Raw genomic sequence first — 25,195 nt, 5'->3', positions numbered from 1 at the left:
TGGAGAGCCTTAACCCTTCTCATCGTTGGTCGAGGCATTTTGATTGAATGTAATACTTTTCCATTTACTGTTTTTGAAAGCATAGGCAGCCGTGGCAGTGTTCCGAGCTCTGCTATACAATTTTCTTACCCAGTGTTAAATTTGCTAAAACTTACATTCTAGACCCATTAAACGTAAAAATAATAATTTTATTGATTTCAACACAATTTTGTTTTATTGATTTTCATGACATGAAACGCTATGACTCAGAAATAACATTTTATTCAGTGGTTTTTATAGCTGTTTCGATGATGTTATCTGGCATCAGTGTCGAAAAAATAACGATGCTATCACCAATACAAATAAAACCATTGCCGAAGATTGAACAATGAAAATTTAACTTTCAGAGCACTTGCTCGAGTTTTCCGACGTTTTTCACTATACAGTGCGACAGCAGATGAAAATTTAATGGCGCTGATTCTGATGCGCGAATGAGAAGTGACAGCTCGGAAAAATTGTCTCACTCAATTTCCGAAGGCGACTATGGTGAGATTTTTACCTAGAATGAACTCTCATGAACACTCACTCAATTCTCGTGGGCGATTGCAGTCAAAAAACTTGTCATTTTGTGACTTATGAAGTCGTATCCTCTTTTGTTATCGACTAGTACGAACAATGGAAGCCAAAAAATGAGTGCGATTTGCGTCTCCATTTATGATAGAATTATATATTTCAGGTTACGTGTGACAAATCGGAAGCAGTTTCAGGAGTTGATAAGGAGGATGGAGAAAAATCCTATTGTGACTAGGAACCTCAAATTTTCTGAGATATAAAAAATGTCGAAGTCCACTTTTGCAGCCTAATTTTATTATCCTTATATTATTCTACTTTTATCGCTTTTTTCTCTAGAACTGCAGCTTCAAAGATGTAGGAATAATTACCCGACTCATATCAATATCACTTGTTGATTTTGGCCGAACAATGTACTTCTTACCCGAAGGCATGGGAACGCGAGCCCATTGTACCCATCCTTTGCTTCCGAATCGTAATACACCCCTAAAAATGAACGAATTTGATTGTGATAAAGAAGTTGCTTCCTATTATCATAATTCTTACTTATTAGCCTCGGTGAACGGTAAGCCCTTTTTGCTGGTACTGCTCTGACCCTGTGGGTCCGGCGAGGTTTTGCGTTTTTTGGACATCTGCTGCAAGTCTCGTTCCTGGCGTTCCTCACGTGATATCGCTTTGAAATCGGTGCTCAGGTTGAATATAGGTCGAGCCCATTCGGATATCAATTTTCCAGCGCGCTATCGGTTTAGTTTGAATTCTCGAGGGTGCTTGTAGAGGTACATCACGGCCTTTTCAATTCCTGGCTATTTGAGATAGGACTTTTCAATACAAGGAAACTGAAATCCAAACATTACTTAATGGTAGTCTAAACACTGCAATCTCTCCGACAATCTTACATCGAAAAGAAGTTCCAGAATAGATTCTCGAATCTGCAAACAAGGCAACGATTTGTTCGGTAACGGAGCTTATTAATCCGTCAAAACGTTTAGTACGTTATGCTCGATGAAGGCAGGCTGAAGATCCTTCGTGATCAGCTGGGACATGGCAAACTTGAGATGGTAATTTTCTTGTCTGCTGGCTTATTCTCTTTGTTGAGTTGGCGATCTTCTTCAGCTGCATGTCATCATCTATCCAAAAGGCGAAACTGCTCATTATCTATGGATAAAATTTAGCTTTTGGAATTTTATTAAATGCGATAATAAATATATCTTACTTGCATGGCTTTTATGTGAGGAGACTATAAAATTAAAAACCTTTTCACCAAACTTTTAGCGTAAATATTACGGAATTAGCACCAGACACTAAATCAAAACACGAATGCAGAATCAAAACACGGATCCAAAATCAAAACAATTGAAATAACATACAATCATTTTAATGCAAAGGGACTATGCAAAAACAGATTTGCAAATATATTTTTTTATCTTCTTATCCCAGTGATATTATTTTTCATCAATTATAATAAGAGGAAAAAATTTATAAAGATGAACGAAATTATTCCCTGTACATATTTGTAACAAGGATTGAAAATCAATCAAAATATATATTCATAAAACACATTGAATGCATAGAGCCTTTGCAAAAACACAAGCTTTGGCATATATTTCAATGAACACTGCACCATTTGTCATTCATTTGGTATCTCACTCCGAAATGAACCTCTCACGTAAGGGCAATCGCCTTCGGCGATACGGTGACCTAAGTCATGTTACTTTGAGGAGTTCATTGCTGTCACATTCCATTCGCGCAGGAGAATCAGCCCCAATATCTTGTGAGTAATCGATTAGAGTTTGGTTGATATTACTTGATGGGAAGTGTGCGAAAACGATCATTTTCTTCACACTGTTTCGCAAAATTATGATTTTTCGGGCGAAAGGTGAGGGAGAGAGATGAAAGAAATGAGCGCCATTGTGGCTAGCTTCTACCTTCACCTTAACACTGCGAGGAAAAAACGCAAACGTCATTAACAAATAAAATGAACAAAAGTGGTCCCAAGTGAGAGCCTTGAGGAACTCCGGATGTAAAAATATTGGTCTTGAAATTTTCCCATTAAATCTTACTATTTGAGTACGGTCAGTCGAATATGCTTCTAGCCATTCCAATAGCTTGACTTCTATCCCTATTTTTTAAGTTTAAGAAGGAGCAAGGGTATCGACACGATCGAAAGCCTTATTAAAGTCAGTGTATGCGTGATGGGAAACCATTGCTTTTTAATTTTGTTTTTATGTAATTCAAGAAACTTTTCAGGTTAGACTTTATGTCAGACTCTGTTTTTGAGTTGTAATCTTCAAAGACGTTTTTAACAGTTGAATTGAGGTGTTCGCAAATGTTCATATAATTTTCGAGATTATCGTCAGATTTGCATTTCTTATGAATTTTATGTGCCTTCTGTCTTTTATTTTTCAGATTGTTTTGGATGTTATTTATTAACCCTTTGCGGTCGTATTAATTTTGGGCAAGGGTGTCGTATCGGTCGGATTTATTTTCTCTTGAAAAAGCAGTGCTATATGCAAGATTATGAAAAATAAACATTTTTTAATTTTTCTTGTGATGTCATTTTAATGTGATATTTTTGTATAAAAATTATTTTTTATAATTCGTCTTCGTGTGAAATCTTTCTAAACAGTCTCCAAGAGTAAATCATATGAAGCATAATGAATACATAATTTTATTTTTATTATCCGTTGTATATGAGACACTTATGCAAACAATTATTCTGCTATTTAAAAACAACTTCTTCAATGGTGACTCAAATGATGATTCCTACGTATTCGGAAGGATCAGAACTTTTTAGATGAACAAAGATTTTGTCGCTTGGGACACTTATGCGATCATTTAAATAACATAAGACATTTATGTGAACAGTAGTTCTGATAGTTATGAACAATCTTTTCCATCACACCAAAGTGTTACAATGGCTGAATTCTGCTGTTTTTGTCCCACATTCCTATGCATTCACTGTGCGTTGTTTTGTGTGGGTGACTACTTTGTTTGATGCTGAGTACCGTTATCTATTACCGTATTGATTCGTGAACAGGTTCACTAGACATCTAGCTTCGTTTAGAAAATGCATAAACTGATACTTGTTTGAGTAAAATAGCATGGTTTCTTACTGTGGTGGCTGAGAGCAGACAAACGGCCACAAAAAGTTAATATATGTAGAATATTCGATAGCTATGCTAACAAGAAATCCAAGAAACAAGAAGTCGATTATAAACATGGTTTATTTGATTCATTTCAAGACCGGCTATTTTATCAAAAATAAATTGCTAGAGTCTTATTATCACCAACAGCTGGAAGCAAGATAAATTCATTATCAAAATCAGTGATAAAGTTCGCATTTCGCCTGTTGAAATCTCCGTATATTTTGATGTTTGATTCTGGTACAAAGGAAAACAAAATATTTACAGCAACTTCAAAGAATTTCTCATAACAACTAATTTGAGCACGATCAGGGGGGAAATAAACAGATGCAAATATATGTATCTCTCCCGCTTTGACCCACACTTGCTCAAACTCGTCGAATTCTGTTGTTGGAGCATGTTCTGAATTTATTAAGCAATGAGGACACCTCCTACAATTTTTTTTATGGGATTTGTGAAGATTACGATCATCTCTGATGACATTAAAACAATTTCCGAATACTTCCTCGCTTCTAACACTCTAATCCCAACTTGTCTTTGTTGCCAGAATTATCGAGAATGAAGTGTTCAGAATATTAATTTGGACTTCATTGAAATTTTGGCAGTATATCACAATTTAAACTGCATTCAGTTGTTGAGGCGAGGAAGTTGAGTCATTATCTACTACTTGGTATGACGATGCATCCAAATTGTTAAAACTTACTACTTCTCCTTGGTGTGAAGCTGACAATTCATTATTCATTATCAGTCATCAACCAATTCGTCAATTCGTCAATTTCGGGGAAAACACGAATGCCTGCATGAATATATAGTTGGGTAAAACCTTTACAACGCAGTTACATGGTAACAATACCTAGCACCTAGTTTATATCTAACGATGTTTATAGTATAAGCGTTTGAATACAACAATTTTTTTTCAAAAAATGTTCACAATAGTAGAATTGTTCAGTAGGATTTCAATAATTATTAGAAGTTGAATAATAGTTCTTGTTAGAGACAACGTCTTGTATGAAATTTAACTTACAAGCTTCAAAAGGACGATCAAATGCGTTCATTTCCCATCTCGTCATACTACAAAAATGCTATGAGGAAGAAATGTTGGAAAACCTAAATCAAGGCGGTGTTAAATTTTGTGTTAAGATGTTCGTAGTATTAGAATTCAATTTATACATGTCGTCTGAAGAATGAAGTATTTAATCCCAACTTGAAGAATGTATAATAAACACACATTGTCAATTAAAAATACAGACGGAACAATAATGATAATCCCTTTCTAAACAAAGCTTAATTTGTAAGATAGTAGATAGTTTGCATAACGAGCAATCACTAAAATCATTGAGACTATTTTTGTTTTGCAATTTACTGCATAAATATTGCGAGGACTTTAAACTCTTATTCAACATTTCATGGTCATTAGAGTGTACATCAATAGCAAAATACTTTGTTGATATCGTTTCATTGAAAAAAACACACAAATACCACAGTAAAACACAATTCAAACCATGAATGGTTTCTTGGTAGCCTAGTTTCCGTTAATCACACATCGTTACAACCTTGAACCACCAACTTTTACAGCCCGTATATGTTTCGGTATAACGCCATCCGCGGCACCACTCCCGCTAGTCCAATCTGCTAGAGGTCTTTTTACGATGTTTATAGTTATTGCACCAGGAAACATAAGAATTTTACTTCAAGGACATATGCTGCAGACCCAAAACACGAGCACTGAGCCCCGCTCAATGGCACTATACAAAACGTCTTACTGTCCAGCTACTGCTCCTCTTGCGAGCACGAGCGAATTCTGAAAATTGTAGCCCGTCAGCGTCTGAAACATGATGGCAGCATATGGTATTAGGCGAAATGGCTGGCTGAATAATTCAGCCCACCTGACAGCGGCAGAACAAGCACAAAAAACAACTAATGCTGAAACTCTTGACTGGATGCAGCCATAGGCTGCACATTAGTTTAAAGGAATTATTGCCGGATTATCGGTTTCTGAATGTTTCACTGGGACATACAGCAGAAGGTAAATTGCGGTTTCATTCAAAGGATATTGAACTAAGCTAGTGAACCCCAGTTGGGAATCAATTCATACGAAGACTCTATACCTATACCGGAGAGACTCCATCGATCCATGGCTTATACACTTATGTAGCAGTTTAAACACCAGCAATATTTTCGATGTACGATTCAGTTCAATTTAATTTAATTCGATTCAATTTAGTTGTTCGATTACAGTGCAGCCCACTTCAAAGCATATCAGCAGTGCTTAGAGTTTTAAGCCCCATTATCACAATGTGAAAATGATCCTTCAACCGCAATACCCAAAAGGCTCATTGACATATGCTTCCATGTAAGATATTTTTTCGCATCCTGAAAAACCCCCTTAGTAACATAATAGATAATCCAGAATCATTGCACCATAGAAAAATATATTACCCTGTATGGTTTAGAAATTGCTTTGAATGCATCCAAAATGATTAGCAATATGTTTCCAGCATTTTCGTTTCGTTACCATTTCGTTGGAATATCCGATATCATGTCGATTGAAGGAAAACAAAACACTGACAATGGCAAGGAAAATATTGCTGGTCGTTATCGATAGCTAGATCACACGGTTCTAGATTTCAGTACTAGTTTTACGCATTACTAGATTTCACAAATATTCAAGCAAGCAAGTCGCCTTTATGTGCAAACCGGTTGACCATAAACCCTGATAATTCCTCACCAGGTGAACAAAGTGACCTGATGGAATCTCCAGTGGAATCAATTTTGGCCACACCACTGGCTCCTAGACGACGACAACCACCGCTCTCATCGAGACTGGCCGAGTTGAACGAAGAGCTGCGATCCGAATCACCGAGTACGAACAATAATTTCACTGATTTCATTAGATAGCCAATCTTTTATGCTAAACAATCGAAAACGATACTAAGCACTGTGCTCGACGACACGGCTGTCGCTGTTGTCTGTTATGTTGCGTTACTAGCAAACCATCCAACGTGAGCCCATAGAACACCGACAAAATGGTGACCATCCTTAAAATGCTGTAAATGTGTAAAATACCCTCGCTATCACAACATCTCTACACATTGTTGTACGCACCCCCCCCCCATATCAACGTGTCCGTAAGTCAATGTGTCGCATACACATACTAGCTGCGACTAACGACTAGCTGTATAGATTTAGAGTTAGTTTGGGTCATATAGCTTAACGTAAGAAGAAAAACAATAGATTTACATCAGATTCCGATAAGGCTAGAATTGTGAAGCAAACGTTTTTACTGGAAAAAAACACCGGATATTAGCAGCATTGATGAACTACCCAGAAGAATACATTCTACAATAATGTGAATATTTCAACTCTCAATCTTATATTAATCTTAACCATTCAAACTGTAGTACTACTCTAAATATTTCGAATATCTTTAAGCTTCTAAAATAATTTATGGCTAGCAGAATGGAAGAGCTTATGCAACACTTGTCTAGTTATGCTTAGATGAAATACAAATACAATCAATATGTCAGGGTTATGTGTAGGACTACTGGTGCTTGTATGTATAAAATAATGAACTTAAGGGTTTTATGTTCGAGCGTAACATAAACAGCCGGAAAAGAGCCGAATCAGGTCCTACCGTTATCGAGAAAAAAACCTTTCGAAAGCCGCTCTGGATCCTTTACCAATCACCGTAAAACAATATCTCCACACAGAAAGATGATCATCCGAAGAACGAAATCTAAAAGCGTTGACTATATAGGGGTAGTGAGGGCAAAGTGGTCACGTGGGGTAAAGTGGTCACCTACTTGTTTGGTAGTATAACTTTTGACTATTGACACCGTATTGATAGTCATCTTATGTTAGAAGAATTTCAAGACTTTTGAGTCACCCTGTACTTCAGTGGAGCTGTCGCATGTCAAAATATAAAATAGACATTCGGCCGTAGTTTTGTGCTTTTCGACTTTAAGGAATTTCTAGTGAAATTTAGTTTATTTGACCTGATATTTTCGACAAATCAACAGTATCATTTCGTTGTTTGGGGGGCAAAGTGTTCAGTGGAGGATTACTGTTGACAATGTTCTGTTTTCAAAAGCCGATATACCTTATTACCTTCTGCTCCTAAAGGGGTTCCTTTGTGGTTTTGACTCAGGAAAAATATGCCACCCCAACCAAAACCAAACCTCATTATGAAAAACGTTATGTGTTTCCTACTACGTTTTAGTAGATATGAGAAAATTTCAATTACGACTCTAGGCAAATAGGCCTAGCTCATTTCATACATGTACCTATTATTTCGATAATGATTTAAACAAATTTGGACAAGAAAACACGCGTAAATCTATCCCTCCTAGCGCGATATGTACGAGTGACCACTTTGCTCCCCACAGGTGACCACTTTACCTCCTCACTAAAAAAATGCTAGAAAAATGGAATTCGAAAGTACGATAAATTTAATGATCGGTATATTCAACTCTGTTATCGTTCGACGCTCATGAATAAATTCGTTTTACTAACAATCGTCAGTTACTATTAGGTATACAAGTATAACGAATTTTTTTTCATTAAAATAACCATTTTTTCGAAACTTAAAATTTATTCCACGCTAACAGAAACTTGATTGTTTTCAACAATATGCTATCAAGTCAATTTCCGGCTTCTTCATAAGATCGGAAACGCTCTTCAGAAAGATCCAACGCCATGGACCAGAACAAATGGCAATCTGAGGGAGCAATGTCAGGGAAATGTAGCGAGTGAAGTAGAAGATTCCAGTTCACTCGTTTTAGATAACTATTAACAAATCCCTGATCATGTGATCTGGTGTTGTCATAATGTAAAATGATATTATTCTGTGTATTCTCCCTTTTCGGAGGTCAATATCGGATTTCGTTCTATCCGATAAATTTTTGCTTTTGAATCGTAACCACTTTCAACAGTGCATACCGATGAAATACATTCTTTGCAAGCCTCAACAAGCAAACAATAAAATGCAATAAAAGTTTTGGCAAATGGCGTTTTCAATGCGATGAAAATATTGATTGTTTACATTTCAATCGAATTCATTTCAACACTCCCATTCAAAAAATATACAAATTGAACATGATTCTGTATTTGAGTGAAAACGTTAGCCCTCTGGAGCAATTTTTACATCGCTGGGAGCCAATATAGCATATCATACGCTCCATCCTTACAAATTCGGTTCTCACTCTGTTACTTACATTCTCAGTTTATGTTCCACTCAGCGAAGTTCAAATTCATGGCTCAAATTACCAAATTTCAGCCTTATTTGCGACAAAGACCGACTTTTAAGTTGATTGATGTTGTTATTGCATTATTTGCAATTAAATTGAACATAGCTGAAGAAACACTTCTTAAATTCACGAATCAAATGCTCCTAAGAACAACTCATCTATATCGCAATTTTGGAACCGCACAGTATTTTCGGCAGAATGTATAAAATCTAATGTATGTTATTATTTATTTTACAGACTTATTTCATTTCTTGACTAGACGAACCTAGCCAGAATTTTCACCTGCCCCTGGCTTCTGAATGCAATAGATAGACTTGGCTCTGCGGATGCACGTATCTGCATGCTCTTGCTTTTTAGTCCTGGCCAGGAATTGTCGGATAATCGCGCAAGTGCTAAGGATGATCGACCTTTGGATGCCGGCCAATTCCTTCTCGATATTCTGGATCGTGATCTGGCCCATCAATACAGATTCAATGAAAAAAAACTAAGATAAAAGATTTTTTAGATCAACAACACAGATTTCATTATGGCAACCCTGCGTTGAGCACATTCAGCGCATCCGTCTTCGTCTTCGGGACAGTTCCAGTTCCAGCGAGATCGATCGTAGGTCTCCTCCAGATTTTGGTTCAGTGAAATAGCGACATCGATGATGGTGACTTGTCTGTCGCTTTTGTCTTACACCATTATATCTATTATATCTGAACGGTTATGGTGGATCGAGAGGTTGGTCAGAACAGTGCGATCCCAGTACAGCTTTGGACGGTCATTTTCCAGGACAGGTGCAAGCAGGTATCAGTAGTTGAATACGTTGTCTTCCAATAGACCACATTGCAGCCCCAGTTGTCTATGAACAATGCTCTATATTTTCTCCTGGTTGATGGCACATTCGGAAAATGTCATCAATGTCTTGATGTCAGACGTGCCACCTGCAGATTCTTATCGGCATTATCCTATCCTGCATGAGAGATCACTGCTTCCATGTTTCAATCTTCTCCTCCCCTGTCTGCAGATAGCAGTTGAGGTGGTACTCCGCTTGTGGCAAGTGCAGAACACTGTATCCTCTGCCAGCGGTGCAGACAGCCTGATATAGCGCGTTTTGGTTGTCGCGTTCCACGAAGTAGGGTAGGGCGGGGCTAGTTAGTATTTTTTTAATAAATTTGGTTATAACTTTGTAGTATGAATTTTTGCGTTAGAATGTACCACAATGAAGCTTACCTTTTACCCTTTCAATGAAAAATAACCAGAGAATCAATTATTTGACATTTCTCTTTTATTTAACGACTTTATATTTCAGAATAAATTGACCAACTAGCCCCACACACGGGGTAAATTGGTCAATAATAGGCATGTTATTTTTGAGCAAATAACAGGCGTTTTTCCATTAGAAGTTTCCGTCATTATAAATTAATTAATTAAATCAAAACAAAAACAGTTAACTAATATCATGTAGCAAGTAAAAAAACAAATTCATGAAAATTTCGAATTATCATCGTTGATAATTAGTCAGACAATCTTTTCTAGCGATTTCGTCTCTCTTCCACTTTGTGGTGAACCAAAGATGCCAGGTTTGAAGACATGTCTTCATTTTGAAGACATGTCTTCATTTTGAAGACATGTCTTCATTTCGAAGACATTTGATTTTGTGAAGACATTTTGAAGACATTATGGAATATGTGAAGACATTTCAGTATGATAGAGTACGTGGATTTTTAAAAGATATTATTTCCATGAAAACTATTGGCCGAAAATATCGTCAAAAAAGTAGGGCTGAGACTGAGAAACTGAGACTAAACAGCGAACGATGCGGTCTGAATACATTAGTTCATTTGCGCTCGAAAATTCGAATGATTGTGACTTTGAATTTCTTTTATTTTGGCCCAACTATACAATAGATTAACCTAGATCTTTCAAACGACCACTTCACAAATCGAAGGTTTTCCGGTTACATACTTTTTCTACAGTTAGTTTCATGGATATGGTTTGAGTTACAACCAAAATTTCAAAGCTGAAATAAACAAATAGAGTTATCATAGTTCCGTTTTTTTGTGCGTAGAACTTTCCTCCGATTTTATGGTGAAGACATTTTCTCGTACCATGTCAAGACTTTTAAAAAAAAATCACCTGGCATCCCTGCGACGCACAACCGCTTGCATTCTTGCTTGCATTTGTTTTGATGACATTTGTACCGTTCGTATAGTTCGTATAATAGTATATAGAAATAGCCTTCAGGTATGCTACATTACTCAATGCATAATGGTGAGTTCTGATATTCAATGTGAACGTTTATTATATTTAATGAAAATTTTACAGAAAAAAATATAAATACGACAATTATATTGCAAGTGGTTTGTTTGGTGGTTGTCTCGTTTCAAATACACTGGGTTCAGCAGTAAAACATATGCTTTCTATATTTGTTTAAAGCTTGCGTAATGAAACGCGGCATACCTGAAAATTTTATATGCGTTGCTCTCAAACGAGCAATTTGTGTGACCAACTAGCCCCTCTATATATGAAAAAGAATATTCATGAATTTTCAATAAAAATAATTTTAAAAGCGATTTCCATTAATACTTAAAGCTAATACGTACAATAAACCTTTGTTTTACGTTTCAGCCGTTATTTTTTTCATGGTTATTAACCAGTTTTAGAGCACATTTTATAATGCGCAAACCGTGAATGATTTTTGGCAAAATCGGAACCGTGTCCGTATTTTTAAAACTACTTAATAAAAAGTCTTTCCAATTTGCTTATTTTTTTGTATCAGCAATTCGCTATTTTTCATCCATAGATCGCTAATTTTTTGGACGCTCACCCTCTTCTCGAGGTCTTCTAAGTCAGTTTTGCAATCACTTAACTACTTCAAAACTGAAGGTCAGCTGGGGAACCACGAATGTGTTGATCGCACGTACCTTGTTCCCCGCGTTTAAGAAAGTCCCCTGGACACAGTTCACTCGACTCAAAAACTTGTCTCTCAGCTCCGTCTTGATATCCTGCAGATGGACACAGCGGCACTTTCTCCTAGATTGAAGTGTATTACTGTTCTCACATATTGCACATAAAGATTTTGATTACAAGGATTTCTCAACAATGTATTCTATCTTCAGGCTTCTTTTACTTACTTACTTATTTGCTTATTTACTTATTTACTGAAAGCTACGATTTTTCGTACTATTTGAATTTTTACCTGACCTTTTTTTGCAGTTTCGTTCTTCAACTTCAGTTTGTTCTTAATCAATCATATTCCTCAATGGGGTTTATTTCATTTATTTATAATGGTACTACATCCCATTGAGAGATTAGTTCTTCTTCACAATGTTTCTTCAATAAACCCGATCCATGGCTGCAGTTCTCCAACTCCCGACATCACCGATTCTTTCCACCTGGTCCAACCACCTCGCTCGCTGGGATCCTCTCCTTCTTGTTTCTACCGTATTCGATGAAAATACAATCTTTGCAGGGTTACAACCGGTCGAATTATGGGGTCGGGGTACGGGGTCGAAGTTTGTTGGACCTCAAGCATTTGCGGAGCCTATAGTAGGCATTGACTATACGTCTTCGAATTTCATGGCTATAGTTGTTGTCAGTTGTTATCAACGAGGCAAGGTAGACAAATTATTCTAGCTTGTTGCCGTCGATCACAGCACTATTACCCAAAAGAATTCTGTTACGATCAGTACATCGGCGAAGCAAATAAACTGACTAGACTTGTTGAAAATCGTGCCCCGCATGTTGAAGCACGCTGTCCACATAACACCTTCCAGCGCCACGTTGAAGAGCAGATAGGAGAATCCATCGCCTTGTCGAAGTCCCCTGTGAGTATCAAACGATTCCGACAGATCACCAGAGACACTTCACCACACACCGCTCATCGCTGCCTGAATCAGTCTTGTCAGCTTTCGGGGAAAACCGTGTTCGTCCATGATTCTTCATAGCTGACGTCGGTCGATTGAATGATATGCAGTGAAATCGACGAAGATGTGGTGCGTAGGGAAGTGATACTCGCGGCATTTTTTGAGTATCTGCCGCAGTGTAAAAATCTGGTGCGTTGTCAAGCAACCGGGTATGAACCAGACCCGATAGCTTCCCACAAATCTACTTACTATTGGCGATAGAAGGCGAAAGAGGACTCGAGACAGATTTTTGTAGGCACCATTCAGGATTGTGATGGCACGGTAGCTCCCACAATCCAGCTTGTCACCTTTTTTATAGATGGGGCAGATTACCCCGTCCTTCCATTCCTCTGGTAGCTGTTCTATGTTCCACATCCTGACTATCAACCGGTACATGCGCTCTAAAAGTTTCCCTGGACCTCCCTTGAAGAGCTTCGTTGCAAGCCCATCCTTCCTAGCTGCTTTGTGGTTCTTTAGCTGATTAATGGACTCCTTAACTTCACCCATCGCCGGGAGTGATACGTCGTCGTTGTTCACTGCACCGGTGTAGTCCTCCTCAAAGTCGTCTTGGTCTTCTGTCTAAGCGCTGTTCAGGTGTTCATCGTAGTACTACTGCCTCCACATTTCGATCAACTCGCGTTCGTTCATCAAGATGCCTCCTTTCTTGTTCCTGGATATTTCGACCCGCTGCACAAAGCTTTTGTGCGAGGCGTTTAGTTTCTAGGTGAACTCCTGCGATTCTCGAGAACGATAAAGCAGCTCCATCTCCTCACACTCTTTCTCTTTCATGTGGCCACGATTTGCCGAGTCACTCGTTGCAGCATTGCTGCGGGTGCTTCTCGTTCAGGAGCACTCGACACACGTCGTCAAACCATTCGTTCCGTTGATCACGTTATTCATACCCGATGACGGTCTCTGCTGTGCTGCTAAGTGCTGCTTTCAAAGTGTTCCAGCATTCATCGAGACGAACAGCATCCAGTTCGTCTACCCCTGGTAACGCAGCTTCAAGACGCTGCGAGTATATTGCAGAAACGTTCGGCTCCTGCAGTCGTCGTAGGTGGTGAGCGCTGGTGTCTCATGTTATTAACGACTGACACTTTAGAACGCAATTTGACCATCACCAGGTAGCGGCCTGAATCGATGTTAGTGCCACGCTAGGTTCTGACGTCGATAATATCCTAGAAGTGCCGACCGTCGATCAAAACGTGGTCAATTTGTGTTTCTGTTTGCTGAGGTGATCTCCAGATGTAACGGTATTGGAGACTGTGCTGAAAGAAGGTACTACGTATGACCACGTTTTTGGTGGCAACGTAGTCTATAAGTATTAAGCCGTTTTCGTTGGTTCGTGGATGGGCGCTGAACCTACCAATTACCGGTCTGAACTCCTTCTCTTGGCCAACCTGAGCGTTCAATTCGATGACGATTTTGATGTCGTATTTTAGGCAGCGATTGTATTCACGCTCTAGCTACGCGTAAAATTCTTCTATATCGTCATCGGTGCTAGATGGGGGCTGTGGACGATGATAATGCTGATGTTGAAGAAGTGGCCTCACATCGTCAGTCTCCACATTCTTCCGTTGATCGGCCATCAGCCAATCACCCGTTTCTGCATCTTGGCCATCACTTCAGACTATTGTCAGCTTCAGACTATTGACCGGACTGCACATCTTGGAAACCACACATGCGCTATTGTCATTATACCACTGTATGGTATAATACAGTCATTTGGATAACGTAGTCCACCAAGTAGAGGAAAGCCGTCAATATCAAACAGTCGTCATAAAACTCACAGAATGAGATATTGAAATTCATTAAATCTATATGAATAAAATTGATTTGGTGTCCGTTCCTCGCGAATTAAACCTACTACCTATTAAACGGGTACTGGCAACTATATTGCCACCAACAAAAAATATTCTTTTGCTGCACTTTTCTTTCAATGTTTTACCTAGCCAAAACCTTCTAAAGGTATATGACAATACCCCATTTTTTTGGGCTGCTAAAAATGTTAATATCGTACATTTTTAGGAGTCATTTTTATGGAACAAAACCACGATTTAACAGCGCTGGCAGAAAATTCTGTTTAAATTCGTTGAAAATGCAACAAGTTGAAAAGTCACTGTAAAAGTACTAATTAAGATCTACTGTGTAAGATGATGCACTTTTTTCAATTAATAAATGGTTCATGAAAAATTCAGATTTTATTTTTTTTCTTTGAAACTCTATATAAAAAACAAGTTTTTTCGCTGCACTAGAAATATTGTTTTGATTTGTGGATAACCAAAGGCGCAATCAAGTGAAGTGTTTTTGGGGTTAACGGGCTGTGGCAACTATATTGCCACCAATTTTTTCAACTGTTTCAATAGTTAAAAAAATTTCAAAGGTAAATATGTGTTCTTCCTCATGTAAGGATTATGTTCTCTGAAGTTGAAGTCGATCTCTTGCCTAGTTCTCATAGTCCGTTAAAGGTTTAATTCAAGAACGGAGCAACGGATTCAAACAGTCAGTATCAGGTTTGTTTGTTTCTTAGCCTGCGTCAGGTTTATGTGTGAAAAGAGAAATTTCATACTACGAGTATAGATCACGTGCATAAAAATAATTTATGTTCGAAATTATTTAAATAAAAATATCAATTGTGATGAAGCTCGCCGGGCCAGCTAGTTCTTCTTCTTCTTCTTCAATGGCACTAACGTTCCTAGAGGAACTTCGCCGTCTCAACGTAGTATTACTTGCGTCATTTTTATTAGAACTTAGCCGAGATTTCTATGCCAAATAACACGCCTTGAATGCATATTCTAAGTGGCAAGCTCTAGAATACGCGTGATCACAGTGCAAGTCGGAGGAAATTTCTTTGACGAAAAATTCCCCCGACCAGAACGGGAATCGAACCCGAACACCCGGCATGTTAGTTATGACGCTAACCACTCGGCCACGGGAGCACCAGCTAGTATAAAGATAAGTATTTAAACGATAAATCCGAAGAAATTTTTCTGACACTGACATTTCTTTTCTGATAGGGAAAAAAACATGAATGATGTTTTATTCGCACTAGTGGAAGTTCGTGGTACTCCGCAAAGCCCGCAGCTAGAACTACTACTTCAGTACCTAGCATGACCCATTTTCTTACACTTGAGTATCCGTTCAATAAAACAACTTTATTCAGACATTCACCAACCAACCAAAAAAGTTTTCACTCTTCTGTGCGTGTTATACGATTGTATTATCTGCAGGTCTATGAGAAACTGTGGACAAAGGACTTGAGGTTCAACTTGACACAAAAAAAAAATAAGATCGGTGAAAAATATCTGTTTCAGCAGTAATGCAAGCTGTTGTGATATACAGGGGTAATCAAAATGGCAGAATAGGCAGAACCTTGTCAGTGTTTAAATAGTCATAACTCTTCGAGAAATAGACAAAAATGACAAATGTCTACCCTCTATAAACAATGAATTCTCGCAATAGCACATAAATTTTATATAAGTACTGGAATTCGGTTTTGTATATCATAATTCTCATTCCACAATCAAATACAAATAAAATCATTCAATAGCATTCAGTCAAAATCGAGATATTGATTTTTTATACAATGCTTTAAATAAGCACAATAAGCACCTTCTTTCGACGCACCCATTATCGGTTTCGTTCTTCGGAGATTTTCTTTCATCAATAGTAATTACCGTCCAAATACTAATGTACTAAACTATCAAACCGACCAATAAATAATGCTCGCTTAAAATATGAAAAAAAAAATTAAGATATGAAAGGATATATTGATTCGAAACATGCGGAAGCAGTACACAGAAAAATGAGGGAATGAGTGAATGATGATATATTAAAAACAAAACAAGCAGATTTTTTTCGAAACTTCGCTACATCGGTTGAAATGATTTCAGTTTCGATGTTTTAAAATCTATTTGAGTGACCAACCAGACAAAAACGCTGAAAGTCACTATAATACAGCAAAAAATCTGCCATAAAACCATCTGAGTATTGGATTGAATAGATGTTTCCAGAAAGAGTTTGGAACAACAAACTGCAAACTTCAATACTTTTCCCTCACTTCTTTGTGTACCACACGGAAAGGTAAGCATTCAGGCTATTTGCTAGCAAAATACCAATAGTATCTACACTGTCAGTGAATAAACTATATTCAAACTAAACTATTCAATTGAAGTGAAGCTTTCGTCGAAACTATTTTAGTCGTATTCTGGGTACCATAGAATTGAGCGCTGAAAACAATGAACCAAACGCCTAGAGCTGTCGGAACAGACTAACAAACAGATGTAGCTTGCAATGTAAAAACAAATATTCCACAGACAGAAAATGGGCGAAAGTTATCCTATCATCTGTTCAATGCATCTTAGGAGTAGAAAACAACTTTTTCTGTATCAAATGTTTTGTTTGTTTAGCTAAATTGGAAGATCTAGACCGTCGAAATAAATTGAACACCATTTTTGACAAAAAACTGTTTCTGTGTTATTTTTAGTTGGCACTTCTTGGATGTTTCTATTAGCACCAGTTACAGCATATAGAGAGTACCCAAGAGTATGATCCTTCAAAATGAATGTAGATGATTTTGAGTTTATGTTCTGTTCGATTCGTCTTGTAATAATTGAAACATTAAGTTGTGTTTTGTCTTGCTTTTTATCGTTTCAATGTTTGTCATATTCATAGTTCATCTATATTTTCCAAATTCACTTTTCAACGAAATATGCATTAAAATGGAACTGTATTAGGTTTAGGAAATGAATTGCAAATTCTCACAATTATGTCGGCTTTGGAACCATCAGTGTGCCGTCGTGACGTCGATCAATAGTTGTGTCACTTGAACACTAATATATATTTAGGATTAACCACTATCCTAGAGTTAACTTACAATAACTATAGATAGAATGCAAATGGAGCATTAAATTACTGAGTGTTTGCATAGTATTCCAACAATGAATTGTGCTCTTGAATTTCGTGTGTATTGTGTTTGCGTGCGCTTCCCCGAAACCAGGCCAGCCAAATGACCATTTATTGACAACCATTTTCGATATGATTATCCATTTATCTCGGTACAGGGCACAATCTCTCGACCGCTGATGGCAACAGCACGGAAGAAGGTGATTCGGTTGGTGGAGGTCGTAATCCTGCCATGACCGGGATGGGCTGTTACAAAAACTATAAACATTCCGCGGGATTGAAAAAAAGGGTCAATTCACAGGTATACTATTTCGTGGCTATTACGGTTCAAATATAAGCCCTGCTAATTCGATTTGATAATATAATTTTGTCGGTTTACATCTCTCACAATTTAGTCCGAAAATTACCCTCCTAATTCTACGGGGCCAATTGATCCAGATAATGCTCCACCGTACAGTCCGTCAATGCAGCATCATAACATGATGATCGACATGGATGCGACCGAGGATCAGCAATTAATCATGCAGGATACTCCTCGTCATGAGCCTACAGTGATGATGGCGACAAGGGCGGTACGTACCAATTAACTGTTATCGTATTCATATCATCACTCCTAGTTTGACAAACTATACTAAAACTCATTCATCCTAATCGGTTTGCGGTTTGCTAATATCTAAAACTGTCATCTATTCCTATAATCTTCAATTGGCGTTAGAAAGACCAAAGCAAAAAGAACATGAACTAGTGCTTATTCTTAAAAATTTCCATCAAGCACCACAAGACACACGCACAAAATCAACTAGACAAATGCTTGTAAATAAAATACTTTCAATTTCCCATAACAATTCTCTATAGTACTACAACAATCAATGGAGCAACGAGGTATTGTTCAACCCCTTACTATTACCAACATTCAGCAAATAGCGTAACATGAAAACTTTTCGTACCAATCGCAAAAAAAAACACACTTAAATATGAACATGGAAAATTTGTTCCCATCGTCACTACCATTGCTTTCGAGATTTGCATTTTTTCTGCCGTGTGTATGATTTTGCCGGCTGGTTTTCTGACAGCAGTAGTAATAAAAAAGTGAACTTTTTTAATCACATTTCATATCGATTGCACGAAAGCTTTGAAATCTCGTACACGTCCCATGCCCCGGTCTCAATTCGTGGCTTTCCCATTGCAACTAAATGAGTTTCCTTTTTGATTCACACGCATCGATTTTGGCTTGAACAGTTTCGAGTTAATTTCTAAACATTTTCATTAAATCACACTGAGAGGGGGTAGAAAAACGAATCGCTAGACACACTAGATACCAATCAATAGACAATCACATATCGTACCCTAGAATACCTACAAAAAATGTTTACCCCTTTTTCTCTTTCGATCTTTCGATGAATACTCAAATGCGCCTCTATAGTTTAGACGAATGGGAAGACTGTAACGATCCAGAAATCGCCGATAAAAACTAAATGATTAGATAATGAATATCAAATAAATAGATTCGCAAATCCATTGACAGCCTGTTCTACTTGATTTCGATACGCTTCACTTGGGCTCCTTATAGACATTTTGAATGAAATGTTTTTTTTTTATCGAAACGATACAAAGGCACAAATTTCGCATTAATCGGTAAAACCTTAGAAACAAATGATATCTCAAATCTTGAATAGGCCAATCGCCAATAACGGAATGTTTGTCGCCAGGATCCTGTGCGTCTTATCACTCAAAACTCGCCTTCGATCAGGTCGAGCCATCACTCCTGATGTGTGCTCCTCCGTTTCTGGTGCCGAAAGAGTTACCGAAAAAAATGTTTATCCGACATCCTTGCAACGCTTCCGGCCCGACGCAATCTATTGACTTTTGTCAGAGTTGTAATGGGTTTGTATCCAAGCAGTGCGTGTGGTTCATGGTTCATGCTCCATCATCCGTCTTCCGTCTGTACCCTCCCTTCGAAAATTCCATGGGCGTTGAGGTCCTCAGTGAACAGTGTAGTCATCTCGAGCCCATATACCCCCGATCTAAATATTGCTTTGTACAACGTCAACTTCCACATTCCTCGCTAACAACTTGATGGAGCTGGATGTGCTATTCATCACTCCTCAAGCATTGTTCTCGAAGTTTTTTTTTCTCTTCTCCCCAACGAGTTGGTTTTTTTTTCTCGTGTGTTCTGTGGTGAATTAGTGCCCAAAGTGCCCAAAGCAGCCAGAACCGAGGAAGCAGCGCCTCTGCAGTGGTCTGGATCGGCGTCTGTAGTGGATCAATAACCATAACGGCATCGTCAACACGTGGTTGACGCTCAGTTGAGTACAACAATAACTTCTGCTATTGTGTTGTCTCCGTAGCGCGTGACTTTTGTGTCTCCCTTAATAGGGTAACATAGCGCATATCGGAACAACAAATTTATGTGATTATTTTTATTTTATTTAAGTTTTTTTTTTTTTTTTACAAGTGAGATAAAAAAATTGTAAAGATAATAATCGTTCGTTCTAAGAATGGAGGAGGGTGGGGGTCTAGACATGGACATTTCAGACTCCCCCTCGCTTGCTCAAGCAGGGTGTAGTAAGTCCCTTAAACGGACTCCTATGCCCGAAGATTCTTCTTCTGGGGACGAGTCAACTCACACTACCAAGCCCCCCTCCAAAAAAAAGATTGCAAACCTTTCCCCTGATTCCTCCAATACTTCCACCCAATCATCGACATCCCTTCCCCCCTCTGATGTTACTGTCCCCACTCAAACCTTGTCCTCGAATTCCTCTCCTATTGTTTCCGCTCCCCGTGTCAGGGTTTATCCGGACGATGCGCCTGACGCTGGTCCTTGGGTTGTTTTTTTCCGGCCCAAACCTAATGGTAAAGCCTTGAGGGTCGTACAGATTATGACAGATCTGAAAAGATACACCTCTGTTTCGGAAATTTGCAAAGTAAGACCGAACAAACTGCGAGTTGTCGTGACTAACCGAAAGGACGCGAACGATATTGTTGCTGATAAGCATTTCATCCTCGAATATCGAGTTTTTATTCCCTCCCATAACGTAGAAATTGGGGGCGTTATATCTGAAACGGGTCTGACGTGCAAAACTATAGAAAGTATGGGAGTTGGCAGGTTCAAGAGGCTTCCTTCGATGGAAGTCAAAATCTTGGAATGTCGCCAACTTGGAAAAGTTACCCAGGAAGGAGTAGAAAAGAAATTTACGCCGTACGACTCGTTTCGAGTCACTTTTGCTGGTGCCGCCCTCCCTGACTACGTTATGGTGGACAAATTGAGGCTGCCGGTGCGACTCTTCGTGCCAAAGCCCATGACTTGCAACAAATGCAAGTCAGTTGGTCATACAGCAGCTTATTGCGCCAACAAGGAGCGCTGTGCCACATGCGGAGAGTAACATGAGGGGAAATCCTGCAGTGCGACTGAGCATAAGTGTCCATATTGCGGGGGATCCCCACACGTGCTCTCAGCTTGTGAAACTTACAAGAGTCGCTGGGATAAACAAAAGCGCTCTTTGAAGGAACGCTCGAAACGCACTTTCGCGGATATCTTAAAGGGCGCTTCCCCACTGGCTCAACAACCATTACCAACAAACAATGTCTTTGCTTCACTGCCAGTTGACGAATTGGAAGCGGATACAGCTAACGAGGGCACACCGTTTATTTTCAAAGGGAATTCCCGGCGCAAAAATGTGTCCACTCCCAAAGTTCAACGACAAGTCCCATCGGTGGTACCCCATGTTAGCTTGCCTAAAATATCGAGTGCAGCGGACAAGCAAAATCAGGTTCCTCCTGGCTTCCGTGGGAATAGTTCACCTTCGAACGACCCAGCACTCGAGGGGACATCAAAAACCCCAACTGTCCCTTTTTTTGCGTCCAGCTCAACTTCCCAATCGGGATTTATAAAGTTGACTGACCTTGTGGATCAAATCTTCACGTGTTTTAATGTTTCCGATTCCATCAGAACCATTGTCATCTCAATGCTTCCAGTACTAAAGACAATTTTGCAACAATTGATGCAAACATGGCCCCTCCTTGCAATGATTATCTCTCTTGATGTCTAATTTGAATAGAGAGGTCGGAGATATCACTGTTTTACAGTGGAATTGTCGTAGTCTTATCCCTAAATTGGATGCATTCAAATTTTTAATTCATAAGTTCAATTGTGATGTTTTTGCTCTGTCCGAAACTTGGCTTTCTTCGCGAGATGATCTCTCTTTCCACGATTTTAATATTATACGCTTGGACCGTGATGACAGATACGGAGGGGTGCTATTGGGGATCAATAAGTGCCACTCATTTTTCCGAATTGACCTTCCACCTATTGGAGGGATCGAAGCTGTTGCTTGTCATGCAAACATTAAAGGCAAAGACCTCTGTATTGTCAGCTTGTATTGGCCTCCGAGAGCTGCGGTTAGCCGCAAACAACTTGTTGACATGTGCTCACTCCTTCCTGAGCCACGATTGATCTTGGGAGACTTCAACTCTCACGGAACTGCCTGGGGGGAACAGTACAACGACAATCGTTCATTGTTGATATATGACCTTTGTAACAGCTTCAATATGACCGTTTTGAACACTGGGGAAACAACACGTGTGCCTAAACCTCCTGCTAACCCAAGTGCTCTTGACCTCTCGCTTTGCTCGAATTCACTATCGTTAGATTGCAAGTGGAATGTAATCCAGGATCCCAACGGTAGTGATCACTTGCCAATCAAAATTTCCATCACCATTGGGTCGAATTCTTCTGAATCTATAAACATGGCATATGACCTCACAAGACACATTGACTGGAAAAAATATGCGGACGCGATTACTCTAGCCATCAATTCCAGAGATGGTTTACCTCCATTGGAGGAGTATAACTTCCTTTCTCGTTTGATCCATGACAGCGCCGTTCGCGCTCAAACGAAACCCATCCCAGGTTCCACCATTCACCGAAGGCCTCCCAATCCATGGTGGGATAGCCAATGTTCAAAGCTTTATGTAGAAAAATCGAATGCATTTAAAGCTTTTCGGAAACGAGGAACCATTGACAATTTTCAAACGTATTTAGACCTTGAAAATCAATTTAAAAACTTGATCAAAGGTAAAAAACGTGCTTATTGGCGAAATTTCGTGGGAGGTTTGTCACGAGAAACGTCAATGAAAAAATTATGGAAAGTGGCTCGAAACATGAGAAATCGCTCTTCATCGAATGAAAGCGAGGAACATTCACATCGATGGATTTTTAATTTTGCGCGAAAGGTTTGTCCCGATTTCGCTCCCGTGCAAAGAATTGTTCGAGATATACCACAAGATAGGTGCGATCTTGATTCCGAGTTTTCGATGGTAGAATTCTCTCTTGCTCTCCTTTCAAGTAACAATTCGGCTCCAGGATCGGATAGAATTAAGTTCAACTTGTTGAAAAACCTCCCCGATGTGGCCAAACATCGCTTGTTGAATTTATTCAATAAGTTTCTGGAGCATAATGTTGTTCCGGATAATTGGAGACAAGTACGAGTTATAGCTATTCAAAAACCCGGAAAACCCGCGTCCGACTTCAATTCGTACCGCCCAATAGCAATGCTGTCTTGTATACGGAAATTGTTGGAGAAAATGATCTTGTTTCGCCTTGATCGTTGGGTTGAAACGAATGCCTTACTCTCAGATACACAATATGGGTTCCGCAGGGGCAAGGGGACGAATGATTGTCTTGCGTTGCTTTCTTCAGAAATTCAAATGGCTTACGCCGAAAAAAAACAAATGGCTTCAGTATTCTTGGACATAAAGGGGGCCTTTGATTCTGTTTCAATAGAGGTTTTGTCAGACAAATTACACTCTCGGGGTCTGCCGCCTCTATTGAATAATATGTTATATAACTTGCTTTGTGAGAAACATTTGAACTTTTCTCACGGAGATTCGGCAGTAAGTCGGTTCTCTTACATGGGCCTCCCCCAGGGCTCATGTTTAAGCCCCCTTTTGTACAACTTCTATGTAAGCGACATCGACAATTGCCTTACACAAAATTGCAGCCTAAGACAACTTGCAGATGATGGAGTGGTGTCTGTCGTAGGATCAAACGAATCCGACCTGCAAGGACCCTTACAAGATACTTTGAACAATTTTTCAACCTGGGCCATTGGGCTAGGGATCGAATTCTCCACGGAGAAAACAGAGATGGTGGTTTTTTCTAGGAAGCATAGACCAGCAAAACCAAAGCTTCAACTTTTGGGTAAACCGATCACTCATGCTATGTCATTCAAGTATCTTGGGGTCTGGTTCGACTCCAAATGTACTTGGGGGGTCCATATTAGGTATCTGAGTAAAAAATGTCAACAAAGAATAAACTTTCTCCGTACAATTACCGGCACCTGGTGGGGAGCCCATCCCGAAGATCTTATAATGTTGTATCGAACAACTATTCTCTCAGTGATGGAGTATGGCAGTTTCTGTTTTCAATCAGCTGCCAAAACACACCTCATTAAACTCGAGCGAATTCAGTATCTTTGTCTCCGTATTGCGTTGGGATGTATGCCCTCAACGCATACCATGAGTCTCGAGGTTTTGGCAGGCCTACTCCCACTAAAAGATCGCTTCAATTTATTATCTCTTCGGTTCCTCATCCGGTGTAAGGTTATGAACCCATTGGTGATCGGGAATTTTGAGCAGCTGATCGAGCTAAATTTTCACTCCGGATTCATGAGTTCATATCATGAATTCATCTCCATGCAGGTTGATCCTTCTTCGTATATTCCCAACCGTGTTTGTTTTCCTGACTACATCAATTCCTCTGTGCATTTTGATCTGTCCATGAAACAGGATATCCATGGATATTCAGATTATCAACGATCGAGGATCGCTCCAACGATCTTCGATTCAAAGTATGGGGGTATCAATTGTGATAATATGTACTTTACTGATGGGTCCTCTATGAATGAGTCCACAGGATTTGGAGTGTTCAACGAAATTTTTAGCACCTCCCACAGTCTTCAGAATCCTTGCTCAGTGTATATTGCTGAATTGGCAGCGATATACTGGGCGCTGGACAGCGTCGCCTCACGACCTGTTGAACACTATTACATTGTAACGGATAGTCTTAGCTCTGTCGAAGCTATCCGTTCAGTGAGGCCGGAAAAGCACTCGCCGTACTTCCTTGAGAGAATACGAGAAATTTTGAGTGCTTTATCCAGACGCTGTTATGTCATTACCTTTGTCTGGGTCCCTTCACATTGCTCAATTCCGGGTAATGAGAGGGCTGACTCATTAGCAAAGGTAGGTGCGATTGAAGGCGACATTTACCAGCGTCAAATCGCCTTCAATGAATTTTTTTCTTTAGTCCGTAAAAATACCATCGCTAACTGGCAACGCAAATGGAACGAAGATGAATTGGGCCGATGGTTTCACTCGATTATCCCTAAGGTTAGCCTCAAACCGTGGTTCAAAAGTCTGGACTTGAGTCGGGACTTTATTCGCACCTTCTCCCGACTCATGTCCA

At 39.2% G+C, this 25,195-nt stretch overlaps 1 protein-coding gene across 12 annotated transcripts in view; it reads left to right on the top strand.

Moving 5' to 3' along the window:
* The window catches only part of LOC129767692 (potassium voltage-gated channel protein Shab), a 339,910-nt gene that overhangs the window by 260,814 nt on the left and 53,901 nt on the right, over window positions 1-25,195 (top strand). For 10 of the 12 annotated variants that reach the window (XM_055768833.1, XM_055768832.1, XM_055768841.1 and 7 more), the window contains 4 exons: window positions 6,424-6,555; window positions 17,892-18,034; window positions 18,129-18,305; window positions 18,589-18,615. In XM_055768833.1, coding sequence (XP_055624808.1) covers window positions 6,424-6,555; window positions 17,892-18,034; window positions 18,129-18,305; window positions 18,589-18,615 — 479 coding nt within the window. The remainder of the gene's footprint in view (window positions 1-6,423; window positions 6,556-17,891; window positions 18,035-18,128; window positions 18,306-18,588; window positions 18,616-25,195) is intronic. The other 2 variants (XM_055768837.1, XM_055768834.1) reach the window with 2 other exon arrangements.

This window comes from Toxorhynchites rutilus, chromosome 2 (genome assembly GCF_029784135.1).
Source record: "Toxorhynchites rutilus septentrionalis strain SRP chromosome 2, ASM2978413v1, whole genome shotgun sequence".
Classification (NCBI taxonomy): domain Eukaryota; kingdom Metazoa; phylum Arthropoda; class Insecta; order Diptera; family Culicidae; genus Toxorhynchites; species Toxorhynchites rutilus.
This window is presented reverse-complemented; position numbering and strand designations above follow the sequence as displayed.